The 24359-nt window shown below is 48.8% G+C and overlaps 2 protein-coding genes across 3 annotated transcripts in view; both read left to right on the top strand.

Moving 5' to 3' along the window:
- Positions 1–1676, top strand: part of PDILT (protein disulfide isomerase like, testis expressed) — a 49803-nt gene extending 48127 nt beyond the window's left edge. For both annotated transcript variants that reach the window (XM_077141727.1, XM_077141728.1), the window contains 2 exons: positions 249–338; positions 1304–1676. In XM_077141727.1, the coding sequence (XP_076997842.1) occupies positions 249–338; positions 1304–1537 (324 nt within the window). In that variant the 3' untranslated portion in view covers positions 1538–1676. The remainder of the gene's footprint in view (positions 1–248; positions 339–1303) is intronic.
- Positions 1677–10585: 8909 nt separating this feature from the next.
- UMOD (uromodulin) lies at positions 10586–22887 on the top strand. Its single transcript, XM_077140267.1, has 10 exons — positions 10586–10670; positions 11978–12754; positions 12847–12954; positions 14208–14416; positions 15169–15317; positions 17350–17595; positions 20078–20240; positions 20704–20785; positions 21476–21517; positions 22592–22887. Exons 1-10 carry the CDS (start codon positions 10586–10588, stop codon positions 22651–22653), a joined length of 1923 nt encoding a protein of 640 aa, XP_076996382.1. The 3' UTR covers positions 22654–22887.
- The last annotated feature ends 1472 nt before the right edge of the window (positions 22888–24359 follow it).

Here is a 24359-nt window from a genome sequence, read left to right as displayed (position 1 = left end):
CAAAGCTAAGTGATGAAGCCAGCATTTGCACCCTGGCAATTTGGCTCCAGTGTCCATGCTCTGAACCACTATATTATAACCCTATGATAGAGAAATGTTTATTAAAAAATCCTTATTTTGGAGCCCTACCAACAGAGGCTCAGAAAGGCCAAGTAACCTGTCAAGGTCACTCAGGTTGTTAAGAATTTGACCTTGGATGTATGATTGCAAGGCCACCGTCCTGACCCGGGGTTCTGCTTTCCTCCTAGGCTGTGATATATAAGGGAGAATATACCATGAAGGGCTTTTCTGACTTCCTGGAAAGCCAAATCAAGACCATTGTTGAGTATGAGGATGAGGTAAGCGGAAATGGCAAGACCCTCAGTTATTCTGTCCCTATAGAATTGCCAGGAACTCAGTGGACTGGAAAAGAGTGTGCTAAAAGTTTTTGTAATCTCATCCTCTCTGGAGATGACTGAGGATGGGAGACCATGCATCCAGTTTGGATTACTTTGCTAGTCACTTTTATTTCAAGGGCATTTACTAGGAGGAAGCAGAAATGGCAGGTTTAGAAACAGGGAAGGGCATAAGCTCTGCAGGTTCACTCGGCTCCTGCAAGCTGCTTCCCTGGGTCCCCTGTTCCCAAGATGGTAACCCTGTGCCTTGCCGGGCTCTGCCTGCTGGCATTATTTTCCTGATGGAAGGGACCATCCTTCTCCTTCTCCTCCCCTTGCCTTGGTGAGGCCATCTGCCAGAAGGTGCCATTTGCATTAATCAGGACCCTTTCCATGGCAGATGTCAGAAAACAGCACTCATTGGTTTAAGCAGCAAAAAATTTTTCCCATATAACTTGTAGACTGTCAGGTGTGGGTGGATCCAGAAGCTTAGAGTTGTGTTAAACTTACTTTCTCTCTTGCCAACTGTTTTCCTCTATGTTGGCTTCGTTCTCAAGTAATCTCTTGCCTATGAAGGATCAAAGAGCTCCCCATAGCTCCAAACTAAGATCCTACCAGTTTAGAAAGAAAGCACCTCCTTCTTTGGGAGCCCCGGTCAGCGCCCCGGGCATTGGCTCGGGCTGGGCCACTTGCCCAGTGGAGTTGCTGGGGGAGGGACGCCATGCCAGGTGGTCAGAACCACAGTGAGCCCTTCACCACCCAAGGCAGATGGGTCTCTGAGGATCTCAGGACAAGGTTTTTCCTGTCTGGAGACTTCCTCCCGGGAAGAGAGACCCTGACAATTACAATTGCTGTCATCCCATATTTCTTGTCTCCTCATTTCTTTATCCCCTTCTTCCCTCTCTCCCTTCCTTCTTCTTTTTAAATAGATATTACCTATCGATCAAAGAGAGTTGATAGAACAGGAAGTACTACCTGAGGAAGAGGAAGAGAAGGTATTTTTTGAGGAGAAAGTGTTAACTAAACATAGGTTGCCTGAGCGGGAGAATGTGACAAAGCTGGAAAGGCCATCTGGCCAGAGAGAGCCAGCTGAGGAGGGGGTGCCTCAGCCAAAGAAACTTCCAAGGCAAGAGAAGAGACCAAAAGTCAAGGAAGAACTATAACTTCTTCCAAGTCAGAAGGGAAGGGGCCCATCTTCCAGGCCCTGGCATCATTTCCTGGATGGATCTAAAGCCAATAAAATTATATATCATTGTTGGGGAGTGAGTGGGGACTGGATAATAAAACCCCTGGATCTCTTTGGCCCTGTTTGATTCATCACCTCCTTTTCTGGGCTGGGGCTGCCTGACTTAAAAGAGCTGTTTGGTCTGCAGTTCAGACAGGGCTGCAAGGAAAGGCATATGACAACGATTGAACACTTAGAAGGCATGCTGGGCACTCACCTACTTCTCAGGTAACTGAGAGGGCGGTTTCATTATTCCCATTTTACAGATGAGGAAACTGAGGTGCACAGAAGTAAAGCAGCCAGTCAGGATCACTCAGCTAGAAAGGGGTTGAGATTTGATCCCAGGCAATCTTACTCCAGAAACCGTGCACCTAAGCACATTGCAACACGGTTAGTGCACCATGGGGTTAGGCTAAATTTCTCAAACAAGGTGGATTAATTTGCTTGAGCTGTATTTTGGCATAGTAGGAAAGAGACCCACCCCCTAGACCTCTGCATATCAGTGAATGACCCACTCCCTCGAAATCTAGACTCATCCTCAATTCCCCTCTTTCTTCTTAATACCACATCCAATTGTGATGGCTCTGCCCATTTCTTCTCATCTCTACTGACCTCACCCCCTTCTGCTCCAATGTTTCCTTACTGGTCTCTCTGATGGCCCTTCCCCCCACCAAACTTCATATCTACACAGTAGCTGGGGTGACCATTTGCAAAGCCGTAGCTATGAGTGCTCACATCACTACCTTGTTTTAACCCTCTAAATAATTCTCAGTGCTTTTAGGCTAAAAGCCAGTCTCCTTTCCAGGCTGCAGACACACTTTGTCTTTGAACAAGCTGAGCCTGCTCTCTCCTCGTGCCTGTTCTCCCAGCCTAAATGAACTCCCCCCAGATCTTCATCTAGCTATCTCCTCCTCAACCTTCACAGCTCAACTCAAACGTCACCACCTCCAAGAAGCCTTCCCTGAATACTGATGTTTGAAAGAAGCTTATTTTGTTGTGCACTGGTGCATTGCCTCCTTCCCCTCAGCATACTGGCCCCTGGGAACAGACTGGTCTCTCTACTTCTCCACCATATTCCCATTGCCAACACCTCTGCCTGGCACATAGTAGGTGCTCAATAAGTAAGTGTCAACAGATTGAATGAGAGAAGTTCTGTGTCAGGCAGCACCTTAACAGTGAGAGATACATGATTGCACAGTCATCCCAGAAGGGGAGGTGCCAACTGTGCTGCCTCCAGATCCAAAATGGACTCTATGAATCTTCCATGGCTGCTGCAATAATTTACCAACAAGCGACTTAAATCAACCCGAATTTGTTCTCTTAAAGTTCTGAAGGCTAGAAGTTCAAAATCGATTTCACTGAATGAAAGATGAAGTGTCATCAGGCTGGTTCCTTCTGGAAACTCTAGGAAGAATCACTTCCTTTGCCTTCTCCAGCTTCTGGAGGCTGCCTACCTTCCTGGGCTGGGGGCCCCTTCCTCGAATCACTCCAGCCTCTACTTTCCTCCTTAGATCTTCTAACTTTCTCTGACTCCTCCCGCCTCCCTCCTATAAGGACCCCTGTAATTGCCATGGGCTCCCCGGGTAATCCAAGATCCCTCTCTCAAGATCCTTAATCACATCAACAGAGTCCCGTTTGCCGTCTGAGATACACTCACAGATCAAGGAATTAGATGACATATTGGGGGGCCGTTTTCCAGCTGAATCCTGATGATCATTTCAGCCAGGTGATAACAGGGCGTCTCTGGGGAGAAGGTTGGAGGTGTTGTTTCAGGGGTCTTGGTCTCCACAAACTTTCTGGGCCATTCCACTTTTCACCTGTCATGGAGGGCAGAGGCCACCCGGGCTTTCTCAGGTCTCCAGAGCCAGCTCCCCGCACCGCCCTGGCCTGTCCACGTCCAGACACAGCAGGGAACAGCCTGGGGCCCTGGAACTCACCGGTGCCAGATACCCTGACAGGGCCAGGTGTTAGTATTCAGGACACGGCATGCAGCTCACCTGCTTCGGCGGTAAGGCCAGATGGCTGCTGGGTGAAGGTGGGGAACCCCCCCCAGGTGGTGGTGGGGGTTGCGAGGACTAAGTCACATGGGACAGAGCCCCTGACAGGCCAGGAGCCAGGGAGCGGGGGCACCACTGCTGGCCCCCCCCAGGTGTGCTGGGGTCCCTGGAGGTGGTAGCTCCGTACAGGGCAAGCAGCATAGGAAGCAGGGCAGGGGGTAGTCCTGTGCTGGGGAGGAGGCCTTTTCCCCTTCCCCTCTCCCAACACACACCACCTCTCGTTCTTTCCCTATATGTTCCAAATGATCAATTTATCAAAACTCCATACCTTAACTTCACACTCTTGGAAAAGACCTGAAACCACTTGTCCCCCTAAGGCTCCCTCATGGCTGGGCCTGGATTCTTTACCTCCAAGGAATACAGTACATCCGAGAGGGTAAAGCCAAGCCAGGGTTTTAACCTGGGCTTACCACCAGCCAGCTCTGTCATCAGGGGCGAGCTGCTCAACCTCTGGGAACTCCAGCTGCCTTTCCTGGACCTTGGGCTGCTGGTTTCACTGCCTGTGACAACTGTAAAAGCCCTTGGCATGGTGTCTGCAGCAGCCCCAAAATTCTTAAGTTACAGGGTCTGACCCGCATTTGCACATTAAGAGAGAAGAGGGTTTCAAGGAGGAGGGAGCTGCCAAGAGATGGAGTAAGGTACAAACAAATAGTCATTGAACGCTTCCCTGGACGTCGAGGTAAGAGAAACAGCAAACACAGTGATGGAATTTGGTCACCTGGAAATCTCTGGGGAGAAACGTCGGTGCAGCTGGTGGTCCCTGAAAGCATACTGGTGTGGGCTGAAGAGTAAGTGAAAGCTGAGAAAGTGGAGAGGGGGGCAGGTGCATCTTTTGAGAAGTTTGGCTATGAAAGAAGTGGGGAATAGGATGGTAGCTGGGGAGGGGCTGTAGGGTCAAGGGAGAGCCTTAGAGATGAGGGGAATAACCCAGCAGCGAGGAGAAGCAGGAAGGAGGATGAAGGTGAGAGGAAGGGTCAGCAGCAGATGAGGAAAGAGAGGCCTTTTATTAGAAGGACGCTGCCTGCTGGCGTCAGGAAGGTGAAACGTGGAAAGCGTGTGCACTCGTGGTAGACCAGGCGGATGAGGTTGCCGTGGCTTAGAGGCAAGTACAACACGGGCTCATTAAGCCAGTGGGGCTGGGGAGAGGGTAGGAGGTTTGAGGACAGAGTGGGGAAGTGACCAGCTAACGAAATAGAGCAGGGGGCCCCACTGTGCGGAGTGACAGTGATTCTTAAGTCACTGTCAGACTCCGGCCCAGAGTCCAAGTTTTTCCACTGAGACCACTCCAAAAGCCAAATTCCCTTAGTCCTTTTAAGACAGCCAGACTCAGGTTGAGACATGGCCTCTTATTTCCCAACCAAAAATTATAAACCTCATCCAGGATGGAGAAAAAGAATATTAAGAGCTTTTATTTTTGTCTAAAACAATTGAGGCGGGGTGGGGGTGGGGGTGGAACATGCCTGCAGGAAAAAAAAATTGTCACAGGACACAGACATCCAGTTTGGAAAAGAAGAGTCAACAGTGAACAAACAAATGCAGAAATGAGAACTTCTCTTTCCGTCCAAGAATTGCAAAAGTAAACAAAGATGAGATATTTTTCCCTTATCTTTCTGGCAAAGGAGAAAAACAGGCTGACAAAGCTCAGGGTCGGTGGGAGCTGTGGCTGGGATTGTAAACTCATTTAAAAAAAAATATCTCTGGGCTGCCATTTGGGAAGAAGTATCCAATTCTTAAAGCTGTGCTACCTCTTTGACCCAGGAATTTCGTTCCCAGGAATTTATCCTGAGGAGATGGTACACTTGTGCGCTGATGGCTGCACCGCCTCTGAGTGAGACAGGAAGAGAAAGTTCCCCCTAAATGAAGGTTTCAGGTATATATACCCAGAAGAGCTAAAAGTAGTGACATTCGTTCACCAATGTTCATAGCAGCATTATTCACAATCACAAAAATGGAAAAATCCAAGTGCCCATCAACAGACGAGTGGATTAACAAAATGTCATATATAAATATGATGGAATATTATGCAGCCGTAAGACGAAATGACATCCTGAAGCACATGACAAGATGGATGAGCCTTGAGGGCATAATGCTGAGTGAAACAAGCCAGACACAAAAGGAAAGATACTGTGTGATCCACTTTTATGATCGTGGTAAAGGTAAAATCAGAGGCTTATAATACAGAATATAAGGGAAGCTCGAGATGGGTGAACGGTTTCTAATGAGATTGAACTCCAATGCAAGGGGATAGAGAGATGTGAAGGAGGTTGACCAGTGGGTCTATAAGTAATCTTACCACATTGGAGGTAGACAAGATTGAAAGGGGTTGTATAAACCTACGTGCCCCACTGATTAACACTACAAATATAAATAAGTTCTTGCATAAACTACTGCAAAGGTGTGAATCTCGTATAAAGAGTGGGTAAGTTCGGCTTATAGGGGAAAAGCTGCTATTGCATGCTACGGGCTATGAGTGACAGGAAAACATCAACAGTACCACAGCAGCACCAGGGGTAAACAACGGGGGAGGGGGGGACAAGAGTTAAGGGAAGGTTTGGATTTTCTATTTGCTGAGGGTGTGTTTATTGGTAATCTTTCTCTCGGGAACAATGAAATTATCTAAAATTGAAAGTGTTGACGGACTGTTGACTTTGGATATTATACATGATGCCCAATGAATGGAGGTGGCTGAAGGCTGCACTGACTGCAAAGGAGATTGGTGAACAATGATGTATATATATATATATATATATATATATGATCGAATGTTGTGCTGCTACAAAAAGGAACGAAGTCATGAGGCATGCAACGTTGTGAATGAACCTGCGGGACATTTGGTGAGGCAAAATAAGCCAGAAACAAAAGAGCAAATATCGTATGATCTCATTTAGAAAATACTCATAAGAAAACTGGGGCCTAGATCGTAAGGTCTTATAGCAGTTGCCTTTAGTCTAGGGCAGTAATTGTTATTTCTGGATTTTGAGAGACTGTTTTATATATGTATAACCTGGTACTAAGACATAAGAATGAAGCCAATCAGTTTGGGATTAAGGTGATTCAGAATACAGAGGTAAGGAAGACATTGTTTATATTTTAGAACCTCATCTACTCTTTGAGACCAAAGGAACAAAGGTTTATTTTGTACAGAACCTAAACAATCAAAACACGGGGAGCCCACAATAAGAATGAGGGCTTTTAATCCTGTATAGCTTAATGGAATGCCTGCATACATCCCAGAGTATATTAAGAAGATAATCAAAAAGTACTGTCAAAGTCCCTTGAGGGGTGAGAGAAAAAATGTGAAACTAATAAACTTTGCCACCAGGGAAATCCCGGATACTGTGTCCAACATTAGGGACACCCAAATCAATAGGCCAAGCCCTCCATCTTGAGACTTGCTCTTGTGAGGCTTATGTATGTACTGGAGAAGCTTAACCTACGTATAGCTATGCCTGAGAGTTACTTCCAGAGGACCTCTTTTGTTGCTCAGATGTCGCCTCTCTCTCTCTATGCCCAACTCTGCAAGGAAAACCATTGCCCTCCCCACTACGTGGGACATGACATCCAGGGGTGAAAGTCTCCCTGGCGGTGTGGGAGATGACTCCCAGGAATGAGCCTGGCCCTGGCACCGTGGGATCAACAATGCCCTCCTGACCAAAAGGGGGAAAAGAAGTGTAACAAATAAGGAATCAGTGTCTGAGAGAGTTCAGAGTCAAGAGGCTACTCTGGAGGTCACCCTTATACAAACTTCAGCGGGACATTGCCACCTATCATAGCTTGCTAACCCCCAACCAAAACCATTCCTGCCGATCCCAAAGAACACCTAGGGCATTACATAAGGTTCTACAGTTCCCATGTACTAGGGTTAACACCCAGAAACCTACAACCTCCAGATGGGTCCCTGGACCAGATAAACCCTGAAATGCTGAGGGGCAAGTCTCTTCAGAATATCAACTAGTTCCATCCCCCTATCCCATATTATCAAAAGTCCCTTCTGACATGAAAAAGTTAGAATGGGCATCGCCCAAATATCCCTAAAGAATGGGAGAAAGGTCAAAGGTGATCGTGGAGTTATACAGAGAAGGAAGGGTTTGACAAATGAGTATGATTACTGAATCATTATATTGATTTTAGTCTCTAGTATTTTAGAGCAGCTAGAAATAAAAACCTAAAATTGTGGGACTATAACCCATACCAAAGTGTGAAATCTGTTCTGCAACTAATTGTTGCAATATGCTTTGAAATTTATTGCTTTTTTGTGTATATGTTATTTTTCACATAATAAAATTGATTGTGATAAATGCACAGCTATATGATGATATGGTGAGCCACTGATTGTATACCCTGGATGATTACATGGTAAAAAATGAAAAACTGCAAGGTTCAAAGTCAGTTTTTTTTTCAGTCCAAGTTCACACACCTTCCCAACGTGATCGACGTCTGTTTTTCCACTGGGTTTTGTGTTGTCAACCACTGGGCACTGGGTCATGAGACATGGCTCTGTCACCTCTCACCCCCATGCAACAGCAGAACAGCCATTGTTATGCCCACCACTGATGAAACCATTCCTGCAGGGCTTTACCTGCGTCCCCTCCTTTAACAACCACGACAGCTCTATGAGATGGGTATTGCTGGGATCTTCATTTTCTAGATGAGGAAAATGGCCCCAGGAAGGCTAAGTCATGAGCTCACTGGCAGATCCAGGATCCAGGCGGCCTGACTCCACAGCCAGTGTATTGATTCGTGAAGTTATTCTACCTTGTAAGGGCCTACAAGGTAGGACCTCAGATTTCTCGATTCAGAGGGTGGGTTAGGTCCAGTGATGTCAGAGTTGACTTCCAGCTCTGACCTGCTATTCTAACTACTTTCCCATGCACACCTGGACCCTAGGGGAGACAGGTGATCCAGTAAGGAGGGGGTGGATTTCCAATGGGTACACACTCTAGGATAGGGAAACGCAGTGACCACAGGGGCATGCCTCCGTGGGACGATGGCCATCCTAGCGCACCTGGCTGCACACACTGGCATCTGCCTGGTTCCTTGGGTCCACCTTGCCCTGTTCGGTGACCGAGAAAAAACCAAGCCCTTGGCACTGCTTTACCAGTTAATTTCTAACTAAGGAATCTCTTGCTCCCCAAAGGTGCAAAACAGAAGCCTTGTATTTCCAGACACAGGGGTGACCCCCAAATGTCAATCATTTGGCACCTCATTAGCAAACAGAACAGCATCCACTTCAGGGCTTTGAAAAGGAGAACACTACGTCACAAGAAAAAATAGTCCGCCCCCAAGAAAACAATCTCAAGAGAAAGAACCAGAGAATAATTGGAGGAGAGATTTCTTGCAGGGGCAAATATTTATATATATAGGAGGCAGGTACCCAGGAACAGACTAAATCTACCTTTCTGGCTTCAGGTAAGACTGTCTCAGCTCTCTCCTTGTAGCCCTTTATCTGGTTTTCTATCGGGTCCTATTCTATTTGGGGAAGGGGAGAGGAAGTTAAGGGTTTGGCCACTGGGGTCACACACCTGGGTCTGTGCCCTTACTCAATCTCCCTCTCTCTGAGGCTTTCTGAATAACGACTGCCAGCTTTTCACTCATTCAATGAATGCTTGTTGAATGCCTACTATGGACCATGCACTGGGGATACAGCAATGAACATGCTGGGCCCTGCTTTGTGTATATTTTCTTAATTAATCCCCATAGCAACCATAGGGAGCCAGGTATCACCCATCACGTGTTTTTCAAACTATGGTTCACCACCGAGAATGGGTCATGTAGTCATCAGTGGGCTGGACAGGAATTTTCTTATAATTAAAAAGAAGAGAATCCATCAGCAAGCAACGTACATCATAAGGATAAGTACCATTCCGTGAAACTCTTCTTTAACTTGTGTGAGTGTATTTGCCTCTAGCCATGCATGTAATGCACTGGGTCATGAAGTGACATGTTTTCCTCACTGTAGGTCAGGGTCAAAAAAGTTTGAAGAATACTGATCTAGAGCACCCGTTCTTGGAGCTCAGGGATTTGCTCCTAGTGGGTGCTCCCTGGGTGGAAGCAGATTTTCAGATGAGGGCACTGAGTCTCAAGGAACTGAAGTTCCATGTCCAAGGTCACACTGCTAGTGAGGAGTAAAATAAAGATTTGAATCCTGGTTGTAGGCTTCAGGTCCCACACACTTGATCTCCATGCTACTCTATTTTGCAGCTTCAAAATCTAGGGTAAGAGTAACACTCGCCTAGGGTTACCTCATCAATTGGGTGATACAAGTGCCTGCTCTAAAAAGCATTAAAATGCATTGCAAAGGCTAATTACCTCTCCAGCTGCTTATCTCAAGCTACTTCGTTGCAATATATGGGTTGCATAAAGGCAGGAATCTTACCTGTCTCGTACACCGCTCTCCTTGGTGAATAGCTCCATGTTTGATATATAATAGCTCCTCAGTAAATATGTGTTGAATGAATAAATGGATCTGGGCAAGTTTAAAGTTTTCCAGCAGGAAGGCAGGAGTTGGTTGTTAAAGCCCAAAGCTTCTCCCAGTAAAGGTAGTGAATTCAGAACACTACCCCTGCTTGCCGTTTCCTGCTTCAAAGAAGAGATTCAGTTGTTTCTCATTCACCAGGATTTGGGAAGTCAGGGCTGGGGTGTGGGGAGAAGGAGGACGGGTCCATGGTGGGGAAAACCCCACCAGAGCCAGGGCCGTGGCTTGCACATTTTTTTGTAGTCTACAGACATGGCACACCCTGGGCTTGTGCAGGGCACAGCCGAAGCTCCTCCCAACTGCGAGGAGGGGAGTCAGATCACATATTTGTCACATCCATCCTTTTTCAGGACCTCCTGCATCAGAGACTGGGAGGCAACTCCAAGGGGGCTACCTGTCCTTGACTTTGGGCAACAATTCCTAAGACCAGAAGTAGCTGTGAAGAGGAGAGAGGATGGGAAGGCTTTTCTCTCTACTGCTGCTGTTGGTGGTGACCTCTGGGTTCATCACAGCTGCAGCCACTGACACCCCGGAAGCAAGTAAGTGGTATGCACTCTCGCGTATGTGTGTATCTGTGTGTGCATGCCCATGTGTGTGCAGGGAGCGATGCCCTTAGCGAAAGAGTTGGTCTCTACCCTTCTATTACATTTAGGATTTGTGCAGTCTTTATTCTAAATCAGTTCCTTAGGTGTTAACGTACACTGGACTCACCTGGGAATTTTGCTAAAATGCAGATTCTTGTTCAGTAGATCTGGAACGGGGTCTGAGAGGCTGCATTTCTAACAAGCTCCCAGATGATGCTCATGGACCACACTTTGATAAGCAGGGGCTGGAACATATTCTCAGGCCTCCAGCAGATTCCTAGAACATACTCAAGCATGCAGGGAGGTTTGAACCCATCCAGGTGGCTCCAAATACCTCCCCGTTCACCCTTCAGAGGTTATTCCTTTGGGCTGAGCACTTTCCTCCTGCTGCTTCCATGTTTTCCCTGGAGTGCTTTGGGGGCAGTAAATGCCATTTTGGTGTCATGGTAGAAAGCACACACCCTCTGGCCTGCCACCTGGGCTTCTCTCCTGGCTCAGCTGCTCATCAGCTTAAATCGTTTGGCTTAAATCTTCAGAATTTCAGTTGCTCATCTTTCAAAATCAGGATAATAAAAAAATTGATCCCTAGGGCCATTGTAGAGGATGTGATGAAATAATGAATGAAAAGCATAGCTCTTAGTTCCTGCCCATCTCCTAAGCGCTTAATAAACGGCAGGTCAGTATTTTCATTTCTGCTACTATGGTTAAGGAGGAGCAGTCCAAGTGTGTGTTCAGTTGGTCTTCCGAGGGGAGGGGACACTGAGCAGGGTCTGGATGAAGGCTCTTTGGTAGGGAAGGAGAGCTGAGCAGAAGGCATAATGTGCAAAAATAGGAAGGGGCAGCAGGCTCACCCCAAGTTCCCACCACAGTGTCAAGAGCCCTCTGCATGATTCCTCTGGATGTTGCAATGTGGATATTTTAAAAGATGCAGCTGGAAGGTAAAGCTTAACAGTGAAGTTGGAATGGTGAAAGTTTAGGCTCTATCATGGGGTTCTGTAATTTTTTGTTTGCTTTGGAGGGTGGTCGGCTGGTAGGTGGGTTCCCTGAGAGTCTAGGGGAACCCATCCATGTGGCTCCCAAATATCTCCCCTTTCACCCTTCAGAAGTTATTTCTTTGGGCTGAGCACTTCCCTCCCGCTGCTTCCAGGTTTTTGCGGGAGTACTTTGGGGCACAATAAATGTCATCTTGGTGTTGCGATTGAAAGCCAGACACTGCTCTGGCTGCCTCCACTCTGAGGCTGGGTGGGCTTTCCTGTCCGCAGGAAGCTGTTCTGACTGTCACATCAACGCCACCTGCGCCGAGAACGGGGCCGCCACGACGTGCTCCTGCCAGGAGGGCTTCACCGGCGACGGCCTCACCTGCCTGGACCTGGACGAGTGCGCCACGCCGGGGGCCACCAACTGCTCGGCCGACAGCAGCTGCGTGAACACGCTGGGCTCCTACACGTGCCTCTGCCACGATGGCTTCCGCCTGACGCCCGGGCTCGGCTGCACCGACGTGGACGAGTGCGCGGAGCCGGGACTCAGCCGCTGCCACGCGCTGGCCGCCTGCGTCAACACCCCGGGCAACTACTCGTGCGTGTGCCCCGCGGGCTACTGGGGGGACGGGCGGCACTGTGAGTGCTCCCCGGGCTCCTGCAGCCCCGGGCTGGACTGCGTGCCCGACGGCGACACGCACGTGTGCGCCGACCCGTGCCAGGCGCACCGCACCCTGGACGAGTACTGGCGCAGCGTCGCGTACGGGCCGGGCTACTCCTGCGACTCGAACCTGCGCGGCTGGCACCGCTTCGTGGGCCGCGGCGGCGTGCGCCTGCCGGAGACCTGCGTGCCGGCCCTGCGCTGCAACACGGCGGCGCCCATGTGGCTCAACGGCACGCACCCGTCCAGCGAGGACGGCATCGTCGGCCGCACGGCCTGCGCGCACTGGAGCGGCCACTGCTGCCTGTGGGACGCGCCTGTCCGGGTGAAGGCCTGCCCGGGAGGCTACTACGTCTACAACCTCACGCCGCCCCCCGAGTGCCATCTGGCCTACTGCACAGGTGAGCCGGCCTGCTCCCCGCCTCCCCGCCCCACCGCGGGGGACAGGGGCGCGGCGTCCTCAGCCTGTCGGTCTGTCGCTGTGACTCCGCAGACCCCAGCTCCGTGGAGGGGACGTGTGAGCAGTGTGGCGTGGATGAGGCCTGCAAGTCGGATAGTGGCAGGTGGTACTGCCAGTGCAAGGAGGACTTCAACCTCACCGGTGAGGCCCCCTGGGGGGGTGGGCGTGGGAGAACAAGGTGGTGAGGAAAGGGTCAGGGCCTGGGGGAGAGACGTGTTCCTGTGGGGGTGGCGGGTCGGGGTTGGGGGGGCGCCTATGAGTGTGACCCAGGGACACAGATTATCCAATAGCTTTGAAAAAGGAAATCCCATCAGTACCCATTCAAACCAGCAGGAAGCTCTCTGGGGCTTCCTAAGTCTCTTCTTAGTTGACCCTCAAACTGCCAGAGTTTTGGGAACCCCCTCACCCCCAGCCTTCCTTCTGAGGCCCCCACAATGCAGCAGTTTCAGTCACGGTCCCCTGCTCGCCAAAGGCCATTTCCTAGGCACCAGAAAATGCAGTGAGCTGGCACTCTGCTGGTTCCGGGGCCCGGCTCTCCACTGACCGGCTAGAGTCCCTGGGCACAGCCCTGGCCCTCTCAGAGCCTCGGTTTCCCCATCTGTAAAATGACTGACACAGGCTAATATTTCTCAAATTCCAGTCCTGATTTTAGTCACACCCTAGGGCCAATGTTGCAAGTTTTGCTTTATCCAACTACTACCTTCAAACACTGTGAATTTTATTATTCCTTTACCTGTCTTTCTTCAAATTGATTGAATCCTTTCTTCTTTTAAGTAAATTTGGGATGTTTATAGTCCCTATTGTGTCTGTCTGTGACAAGTAACACTTCCCTTGGATAGATGGTAACTGTTAAATCGAAGATAGCGAAAAGAAAATGCTGCTGTGTAATACTTCAATTGAGAAAAAACAGTTTAGGAAAGCCATTCTAGCTGAATGCTGTTACCTGCCCCCAAACTCTGAGTCGGAGGCCTGCTCTCTGTTTGTTACAAGGAAAATTAGTAAGAATAGGGTGTTAAAGACAGCAGTGACAAAACAGGACTCTCATGGTGATGTAGAAAAGCTGGAAAGAAATAGCAATTGACTTTTTTTTTCTTCCTCGGCTGGGAGTCAGTGTAATCACAGGCTGGGGCAGTTAATAACCCCAAATCATCCTGCATTTTATATACAACCCACACATAGGGAAAGGGGGGCTGGCCAGTTGCCCCCAGATTCCATCCAGAGGATGCACTGAAGCCAATCCAGGGTCTCACACTAGTGTGATCAGCTGAAGTGCCTTTGAGTACCCAGGGGGTGGCCAGCCAGGCCAGCTAGGACCTGCCCTTGGGGATGTGCTGACCCCTGAGCCTCAGGCACAGCCCCCCCTGCCCCCAACCCCTCCTCCTTGACTGTTCCAGATGTCTCCCTCCTGGAACCCAGGCTGGAGTGTGGGGCCAGTGTCATCAAGGCGTCCCTGAGCAGGTGCCAGCTGGACAGCCTGGGCTTTGAGAAGGTCTTCATGTACCTGCAGGACAGCCAGTGCTCAGGCTTCAATGAGAGGAGCAACCGGAACTGGGTGTCTGTTGTGACCCCAGCCCGGGCTGGCCCGTGTGGGACTGTGATGATGGTGAGTCCTGGAACGTGCCTGGTTCAAGCCCCAGCTCCACCACTTACAAGTTAGATGTGTTTGGGTGAGTCATTCAGCCTGGCTGTGCCTCGATTTCTTCAACTGTAAAATGGGGTGATGATAGTACATGCTCCTTAAGTCACGTGGACTAATTAGGACAGTGTCTGGCACCTTGTAAGTGCTCAAGAAATGTCAGCTGCCAGTAAGGCACTCTGTGGATGATAGCTCCCCCTTTTGCAGATGGGGGAAGTGGGGCTCAGAGAGGCAGTGAATTATCCAAGCCAGTAAATGTCAGAGCTGGGTCCAGAAGCAGATCTGTTTCTCTCCAGTCGTCGTGGAAGTGCCTGAGAAGCAGGGGTTGCATCACCGGCGTTCAGAGTACCAAGACTTTGCCTGCAGAGCCCTCCTTGAGGGAACCAGAGAAAACATTTGTGCAAATGGAGCACCGCTTTCTCCTGCCTCCCTTATTCCCAGAAAGAATAAAGTCTCATTTGCTCAGCAGGGTGTCTGAAATTCCACCATTAGTGGAGAACTCAGTGCAGGGCTCTTAGTCTCTTTCGTTGTCCAGAGAGGAAGTATGGGGTAGCAGGAGGAGCATTTAGTACAAAGCCTGGCACAGGGTGCTGGTTCGTCATTGGTCACTGCTCTTGCAACCTTTTGTCATGGAGACCGGGAGGGCACTTGGGGGTGGCCTCTGGCTTTGCCGTCTTACTCAGCTTCTCCTGCCCCTTTCTCCTACCCCCCTGACACAGAGGAATGAAACCCATGCCACGTATAGCAACACCCTCTACTTGGCAAAGGAGATCGTCATCCGTGATGTCAACATCAAGATCAACTTCGCGTGCTCCTACCCCCTGGACATGAAAGTCAGCTTGAAGACTTCCCTGCAGCCAGTGGTCAGGTGTGGCCAGAGAGGGTCGCCAATGCCCCTGACAGGCTCCATCCCCCAGCACCTTACCCAGGAGGCCCTGAGCTTCCCTGTCCCCTGCCACCCATAGGGAAGCCCAGTGGAGGAGCCCCGCTAGGAATTCCACAGCCCAGATTCTACTCGAGGCTCTGTCACTTGCTAACCCAGATGGCTTTGGGAAGTCAACCTTGCTGGGTATCAGTCTTCTCATCTCTGAAATGGCCTTAGAAATACCTGCTCTGCCTCTGTTAGAAGCACAGCAGTGCCCTGCAGATGTGAATCAAAAATTAGTGTCTCTGGCTTACTGGGGGCACTGAGGGGGTTTGGTCTGGAAGGAGGAAGGAAAGGCTCAGTCCAGCTCTACTGTGGGCCTTCGGGTAAATCGTGGCCAACACTTGGACCCCAGGTTCTTTCTCTGGAAATTGAAGGAGTTGGATTAGAAGAGGTATTTTTCAGATTATGTTCCTTGAAGTCTGAGGGTCTTCAGGGAAGTGGCGTGGGAGTCCCTGCAGAAGTGAACTGAAGTAGTTCAACCCATATTGCATGCCACATAAGATTTTATTATATTAAAAAGATTCTGTTGGGTGGGCCACGGTGGCTCAGCAGGCAGCATTCTTGCCTGCCATGCCAGAAACCCGGGTTCCATTCCTGGTGCTTGCCCATGTTAAAAAAAAAAAAAAGATCCTGTTGCCAAATAAAATTGAAAATCTCTGAAGAAGCTGGACAGGGCAATGACGCTGATGCTGGAAAAAACAATAGTCTTAGTAATGATGAGCATTTATTGAGAGTTTACTCCCTGCCAGGCATTATGCTTAACACTTTACATGGAATATCTCATTAAAACCTCACAGCAGCCCTAGCAGGTGTAGCTATTACTATTGTTATTATCCCCATTATACAGGTGTGGAAATTGAGGCTCAGAGAAGTGAGTAATGTGCCCAAGGTTGCAGAGTCTAGTAAGTGGTGGAGCTGAGATTCGAACCCAGGCTTTTGGGCCCCCATTCCTCCATGATCTTCAGTTTAAAGCTTGGCCTTGGTTACAAGTTCTCCAGGTCAACCAAACTTGAGGAGGAGTGCTGGGAGCTGAGGCAAATGCATGGCTGGGTGGGAGAAGAAGGTTGCTGATTAGAGGGCTTTGGCTGGGGCACTCACCAGTGAAGCAACATCTTTGAGCCACGTGGTTGTGTACTAGGCCTGGTGGGCTCCAGGGTGCCACCCATCTGGTTTGGGATGGAAATCTTGGTCCCACTCTCTGCTCCCTCCAATCCTGAGTCCAAACTGAGAACCTGGTTCTCCCCTCGGTTCACCTTGGACATCCACATTATCGAGTACTTTTCACAAGCCTTATTTCCTGAGCATGGTTCTTACATGCCCTTTGTGGGATCATTTAATGAAGTATACACCAGTTTATAGTAACCCATTTAAAACACCCCAAGCTTCTGATATAGGTGTTGGTACATCACAGTGGAACCAGGACTTAAGCTTGTGGGACTCAGAGCCCATGCCTTTGTGTGTGTGTGTGTGTGTGTGTGTGTGTGTGTGTGTGAGCGCACAAGGTCTGAGAATGGAAGGGAAGCATTCTATCACTGAACCACCAGTGCACCCAGCCCATGCCTTTTAACCTGTTCTAGGTTGAGACCAAAGCTGGGAGTCTGGTTCCCTTGAGGATTGGATTGATTCCAAGTCCTGAAGGCATCAATGGAACCAAGCGGGCATGGTTTAAGTCCTTGGCTACTCAAAGTGTGGTCTCTGAGCCAGCGACACTGGCATCTCCTGAGAGCTTGTTAGAAATGCAGAATCCTGGGCCCCCACCCCAGACCTGCCCAGTCAGAACCCACATTTCAATAAAGATCTCCAGGGGAGTTCTCCGTGCAGTTTGCAAAGCCCTGGTGGGTGCATTCCAGTCCTCCCTCTGGATTTAAAAAGCAAATAATGGCAAGGAACTGCTCAGGAAGGCAGGTCCCGAAGGGTGGTCCATCCGCTGATGTTCTGAGACCCTCACCCAGCCCCTCTGTCCTCCCTGCAGTGCCCTGAACATCAGCGTGGGCGGGACAGGCGTGTTCACCGTGCGCATGGCCCTCTTCCAGAGTCCCGCCTACACGCAGCCCTACCAAGGCTCGGCCGTGACGCTGTCCACCGAGGCCTTTCTCTACGTGGGCACCATGCTGGATGGCGGCGACCTGTCCCGCTTCGTCCTGCTGATGACCAACTGCTACGCCACGCCCAGCGGCAACGCCACAGATCCTGTGAAGTACTTCATCATCCGAGACCGGTAAGGCTGAGGTGCTTACCTGGGGGTTCGGGGATGGACTCGGGGGGTCTCTGGACTTGGATGGCGGAAAATGTACGTCTTCCTGTTCGTTAGCCTTGAACCGAAATTTCGCATTTGCATCCATTACGAGTAGAGACAACAAGCGGCAGAATTGTTAGCAAGATACAAGATAACTTTTATGTCCTTCATTCCTTCTGAATTGCTACAGTTATTAGAATTTCCACCCATCCTTAGTATTTCATGCATTCATAAAGAAGCACCTATATCAAATGTTTATTTTGAGAACTGTTTTGAGTGAATTCATTTCCTTTATAATTATTGTGCATTTTATTTTATGCATTTAAGAACATTGTCTTGAGGTGGGATATAGGCTTCCTGAGATTCCGGGGCTCGGGGTGGGGGGACGTGTCTGAGAAAGTTGGAACAGCGAGGCTATGGGTGTCAAGGTATTAGATAACTGCTAGTTCACTTTTTCATAAACTGAGCAGATAATTTTGGAAGCTTACTGTGTTCAGGCTCTGTGGATACTGCAATGAAAACAGTTGAGACAAGCATCTGTCCTCAGACAGTTTATATTCTACGGAGGGAGATAGACCATTAAACAAGACTAAAATGCATTATTGATACAAAGATTCTATAGAAAAACTAAGCAGGGGAAGGAGAGGAATATTTGCAATTTTATTAGCAAGGTCAGGGAAAGCATCACCTAGAGATGGTGACCTATTTCTTTCTCAATTCTCTTTGAATCTGCCTGGATACCTCAAAGGGAAGGTCTCACTTGGATGTAACTTGACCTGTCTATTGTTTGCTAATCTGCCTTCATAATGAAAAGAAAGAAGTCTGCCTAATTGTCTTTTTTCAGTCAACACTTTCGAGCCAAAATGTAAAAGCCCCGTTTTGTTTACCTTGTGTTTATCTCTATAGTCATGCTTTATTAATGACAAATGAGACTGTTTGCCATTTGTGGACACGAGCTAAAACTTCTTCCAAAACTAAATGCACCAGAGACCTGGGTTTGATTCCCAGTGCCTGCCCATGCAAAATAAAAAAAAAAAAGTAAATGCAGAATTCTAAGTGACTTTCAAGACAAATGGTAAGCAAATCATAACAGGTGTTGGATGAATAAAAAAACATTCATGAAGGGGCTATCTAGATGAGGCAATAAAGAACTGAAATTTGGGAAACAAATGGCATGACCTTGACTGTGGCATCACAGAGATTGGGGTTCAAATTGGCTTTGCCAATTCTTAGTTCTGAGACTCAAGTTTCCTCATCTCTCTGGATATTAATTTTCTCATATGTGAAATAAGGGTAAATGCTACCTACTGGGCAAGGGCTTTTTCTTCTTTTTTTTTTTTTTTGCTGGGGGTTCTTTTTTTTTTTTTAAAATTGATAAAACATAACAACATACAAGCACAAACATTCTTAGCATATGAACATTCAGGGACTTTCTCTTAACCTTTTTTTTTCTGAGTATGAAAGCGCTGCATGTACATTATGGGAAATCTGGCAAGTGTTGAAAGTAGAAATAAGCAGGAAGAAATCCTGGGTGTGCCAGTGTTATTTCTGCCTGGGTGTGTGAGACATGAGTTGAGAACTGCTGGTCTAGGAGAGGTGCCCAGACATCACAGGACAGCAGAGGGGGGTGAGTGGCTGGAGGGGCCACTGGACACCCTGTTGTGTTGAGGCTGTGGGACAACCAAGGGCCATGCAAAGGTGGCCACTCGGACTTTCAGGAGGGGTGGTCCGCTTAACCTCAGGGCTTTGATTTTGCCAAGTGGAATACACAGTTTTGGGGCCAGATCTGACTTGTGGGGGGCCACAGAGCCAACCCCAGAAGTCCTCATGTCAGTTCCTCCTCAATGTAGTCAGCAATCAGCCTCCTTTCTAAATGAATTGTGAACAAGAAGAGGCGCCCGATTTGTCTGACCAGAACACCTGTGCACCCTCTCCAGCCCGACACTTTCCTGTCTCTGCAGGTGTGACTCTGAGTGCAAATTCGCCTGTGTGCTTGGGTGCAATGAATGCATGTGCAGATGGGGGCACATGCAAACTCTCCAGTTTGGCCAGTGGTCCTCAGTACTCAGAAGTCTCCATTGTTAAAATCAGCACCAAGCATACCATAGATAAACATCCAATAAAAGGTAGCTACCAATTCCTGAAGGTCATTTCCTAGGACATCAAGAAGTGCTGATTTTTTGAATAGTTTCAACCGTGCATTGATACTTTTACTTTAGCATCATGTATATGTAGCACCTACTATGTACTACACACCATGCTAAGCACTTTGCCAAGTTAACCCATTTAATCCTCACAATGATCTGATAAGTTGGGTTACAACTATTATCCCCTTTATACAGATGGGGAAACTGAGTCACAGAGCGATTAAGAAAGTTACCCAAGGTTACACAGCTGATAGGTGGCGGAGCAAAATCTGACCCAGAGTCTTGGCTTAACCAGCCACATGATGTGACCCTCCCAGATGCCCACGCACCCAGGACGCGACTATCCAAGTGGTGGAGAATGGGGAGTCCCCTCAGGGCCGATTTTCCGTCCAGATGTTCCGTTTTGCTGGAAACTACGACCTGGTCTACCTGCACTGCGAAGTGTACCTCTGTGACGCTAGGAGCGAGAAGTGCAAGCCGGTGAGTTGGCTCTCCCCTCCCAGCTTCCTGGCCATCACCTGACTGCACCCATCTCCCGTAATCACTGACCTCAAGGACGCATGGGCTACAAGTTCTGAAAGAAAACATACATTTCCACTACATTTCCCTCTTTTAGTACACGGGTACAAAGTAAGCAGTAAGATGGGGTAGGTGTGACCAAGCAAGACACCTTGGGAAATCAAGTAGCATTGACACCGTGCTGTAGCATTGACTAAACTGCTCCTCTTTATGAGGAGACAGACACAGAGAGGTTTCTCTAGCAAGCGATAGAGGTGGGATATGAACCCAGATATCCAGAGCTAGAATGGAACCCATCTTCCATTCCACCTGCCTCATCCCCAAGCCTCAGCCTGGGGGCTCCTCTAGGTGTACACCTCTCTCCCCACAGCAAACCACATTCAGTCTACCTCATGGGAGTTTTCTCTGTCACTCTCCTCTGCAGACTTGCTCTGGGACCAGATTCCACAGTGGGGGCGTCATAGACCAAACCCGTGTCCTGAATTTGGGTCCCATCGCACGGAAAGGTGAGAGAGAACCTTCCCTGCCCCCACATTCCTGGCAGGGAATATGCTCTGGAGAGGAGTGGGGGGATAACAGAGTCTGGGATCATACTGGGATCTGAATAACTGGGAGCAAGCAGATCCCATGAGGCGAGGTGGAACATGGAGGCAAGATGGAACGGAAGCTGCCCTCCTTTGGCCAGTTTCTAGTAGTTCACTTATTCATTCATTGCACACTTATTTTTTTTTATTGCCTGTAGTGTGCCAGGCTCTGTGCTAGAGGTTGGGGATCTCGTTATGAGCAAAAACAGACACAGACCCTGCTTTTGGACCGGCAGGGAAGACATGATTTAAATAATCCCACTTGTCCATAGCTGCAGTTATGATAAGTGAAAGGAAGAGAATTGTTTAGGATCTCTGAGGGAGGCTGGAAGGAGGAGAGCCATGCAGAATGAGCTGATGGGGATGGAGAGGGGCCCGAGCACATGGGGCCTGTTCATTCTTGTTAAGTTTGGGTCCTTTTCCTTCAAGCAAGAAGGAACCCTTGAAGGGCCTGAAGCAGAGGTGTGACATGATCAGGTTTGGGTTTTTAAATGACCACTCTGGCTTCCAGGTGAAGAAAGATGGACCAGGTCTCTCCCAGGGCCCCCTTGCCAACCTCATCTCTTCCCCTTGTACCTCTCTTTGCACTGATCCCTCCATTTCCACCTACAGATGTCCAGGCCGTCGTGTCTGTGGCTGCTGCCCACAGCTTGGGTAAGTTCAGGTCTTCTCTGCAGAGGGGCCTTCTCCAGAAACCTTCTCTAGAGCTTCCATCTCTGGGTCCCTGGGTATGCGCCAGCTTGCTCTGAGCACTGAAGAGTTGGCTGTGTCTATGCAAGCACCTGCCCCCAGGGCTATGCATTATGTCCGTGCCATCTCAGAACAGTGCATCTGTACACACAGACACAGGCATGCACAGACAGGCACACAAGTCTGTAGATCATCCGGGCACTTTTGCACATGCACGAAGTCGTGTGCATACATACATATTTGTATATGCAGATGCACAGACAACTGCAAGTGCTTGCATATGTATTTGCAGGTACAGATGAACACCCACTTGTTACAAACCTGGGCACAAATGGGCACTCACACACTCCATAACTACATCTGTGCACCTGCTAAAATGTCACGGCTCATCATCAATGTCTTTTCCAGCATCATCCAACAGGTAACACACAGGTGTTGAGTGCCTCCCATACTTAGTGCTGGGATGAACACAGAAGCCAAGCAGGGACCCTGTTTCTTTGCTTCTTTACTCCTCTGAACATAAAAGGCAGGGGCTGGTGGCGTTTTGAAGATCCTTGATTTTCATGACCACTCAGTTGTCTGGAAATTGGGATAAAAAGTGAGCCAGTGAAGCTGTTGTCTGGCTTGGTTCCGGTCAGCCAGGTCCATGGAGGGCGTTCACGGACCCGGTGTTTGGTCTGAGCTAACTTAGCCCAGCACAGTATGCTCAGAGCTGGAGATCCAGGGTGTCCTGAGAGGTTTGCCATCTGTGAGCGTCCCCCAGGGTCACCAAGTATGGTTGAGTAGGTTAGATATTGCACAAGAGTACCCTAAGAGGGCTACCAAGCCTCAGACCAGGGGAAGTCTGCCTTTTTTCTAATTGGCCCACCTGGAAGGGCACCTTTTTCCATTTTCTACCCAAAGTGGCTGCCTCTTTCTAATTGGTCATCCAGAGAGGATGGCTTTTCCCCATGAATCTGCCTAGAGAGGCATCTTTTTTTACATTCACATAAAGGCACGTCTGTGCCTGCGGTGACCCCGTCATTGCTTTCCTTTCAGGGCTCCTGCAAGCTTGGCTGCTTCACCTTCTGTTGGCTGCCTTGACCCTGATGTCTCAGTGATCCAGAAGCAGGAAAACCTGTGGTCTGTAGGTCCCCCTCACTTCGGCTGGATGTGGGGAATTCAGGGGTGGATGGCACAGGCTGGTGCTCCAGCCACGGGAAAGGGGGCTCATGTTTCAACCAGCTTCTCATATTTTCTCTCCTTCAACCTTACTCTTGGAAAAACAGCCTGTGTTATTAAATGCTGCCTGCTCTCCAGATGGGACTTGTAATGTGTCTGTATATGAGACCCCTGCCTCCTTCATGAGTGTGCAAAATAATCATCACTTTCAAAAGCCCAGGCTTTGAAGTCATTCATTCATTCATTCGACAGGTGTTTACTGAGCACCTTAAATGTATAAATATGGTCTGAGGCGTTGGGGGGTCCCAAGACAAGTAAAATCAGACCCTGTCTCTACCCTCATGGAGTTCACAGTCTGATCAGAGGGTCTAGGTTGAACTCTGATTCTGCTGTGTGACCTTCGACAAGATACATGATGTCTCTGAGCTCCATTCACTCATTCATTCATTCAAGGGCTATTTACTAAGCACCAACTATATGCCAGCGCTGTGCCAGGTGCTGGGGAGGCACTAATATGGCAGAAGGTAACCCCTGCCTTCAGGAGTCTCTCAGTCCTTAAAGGAGGTATGGAATGGAAGGAGGTCATGTCAGGGACCTGGCACATCTTAGGGACACCCTCTCTTTGATGCATTTCTGCATCCCAACCCAGAAGATGTCAGCTTCTTTCCAGGACCCCATCATCGGTGAACAACAAACTCATTACTCCCACTGGGAGGGGAGGCTTTGCAACGAAGGCACCTCCAGGAGAGTCTTTGGAGGTACCACCAGAAGCCATGGGGTGACTGGGCCCAGGGACACCCAGATAACCCAGGGGTCCCAAACTTCTTTTGCCAAGTGGGCAAAAGGAAACCAATGCCAGTGGGAAATATCTGCTCGGGTGCCAGCTGCTTCTCTGGTCTCCAGCTGTGGCTTTCCAGAAGAAGTCAAGGTTCTTTTCATTATTAGAGCCTTCTGATCCCAGGGAAAAACACACATGTATATCAGCAAATGGGGGCTGCTTAGCCAGTGTATCTTAAGTTAAGGGAGCGCTTATCACACAGGTATGTGCTGTGAGCATGCATGCCTGCTGCTCTTACGTCAGAGTTTTATGTAGGAGGACTGGGGAGCTGACTGCCTGGTGGGCCACGTGCAGACTCATTTATGCTTTGACTCAGGAACAACAACACATAAAGAAAAAGTCTGGACCAAGATAAAAAGAGCGGGGGAAAAGGAAGCACATCAGAGTTAATGCTGTGTCTTTCCTCTTGTCTCCTCTCGTCTCCTCTCTTTTCTTTTTCTGTTTTCTCAATTAATTGTCCAGCTCAGTATAGTCAACAGATATTTTGAGCATCTATTCAATGTCAGGCACTGTTCTAGGCACCATGGAAGCAGCAAGTAATCAAAACTGACTGAGGTCTTGCCATCAAGGAGCTTACATTTAAAAGAGAAATGTACATATGCAATAGCTATATGATATGTCAGGTAGTGATAAGACTATAGGAAAAGAATCAAGGAAAGGGGGATAGAGTCATTCTGGTGTTCTTTTATATAGGATAGTCAGGGGAGGTCTCTCTAGAAACGATATAATGTTAAGCAGAGGCTGAGAGAAGGGAGTGAATCAGGGGCATGGATATCTGAGGAAGAGTATTCCAGGCTGGGGGAACAG

Source organism: Tamandua tetradactyla, chromosome 23, assembly GCF_023851605.1.
Source record: "Tamandua tetradactyla isolate mTamTet1 chromosome 23, mTamTet1.pri, whole genome shotgun sequence".
Lineage (NCBI taxonomy): Eukaryota > Metazoa > Chordata > Mammalia > Pilosa > Myrmecophagidae > Tamandua > Tamandua tetradactyla.
The sequence above is the reverse complement of the archived record's forward strand: the minus strand, read 5'-3'. Positions and strand labels throughout refer to the sequence as shown.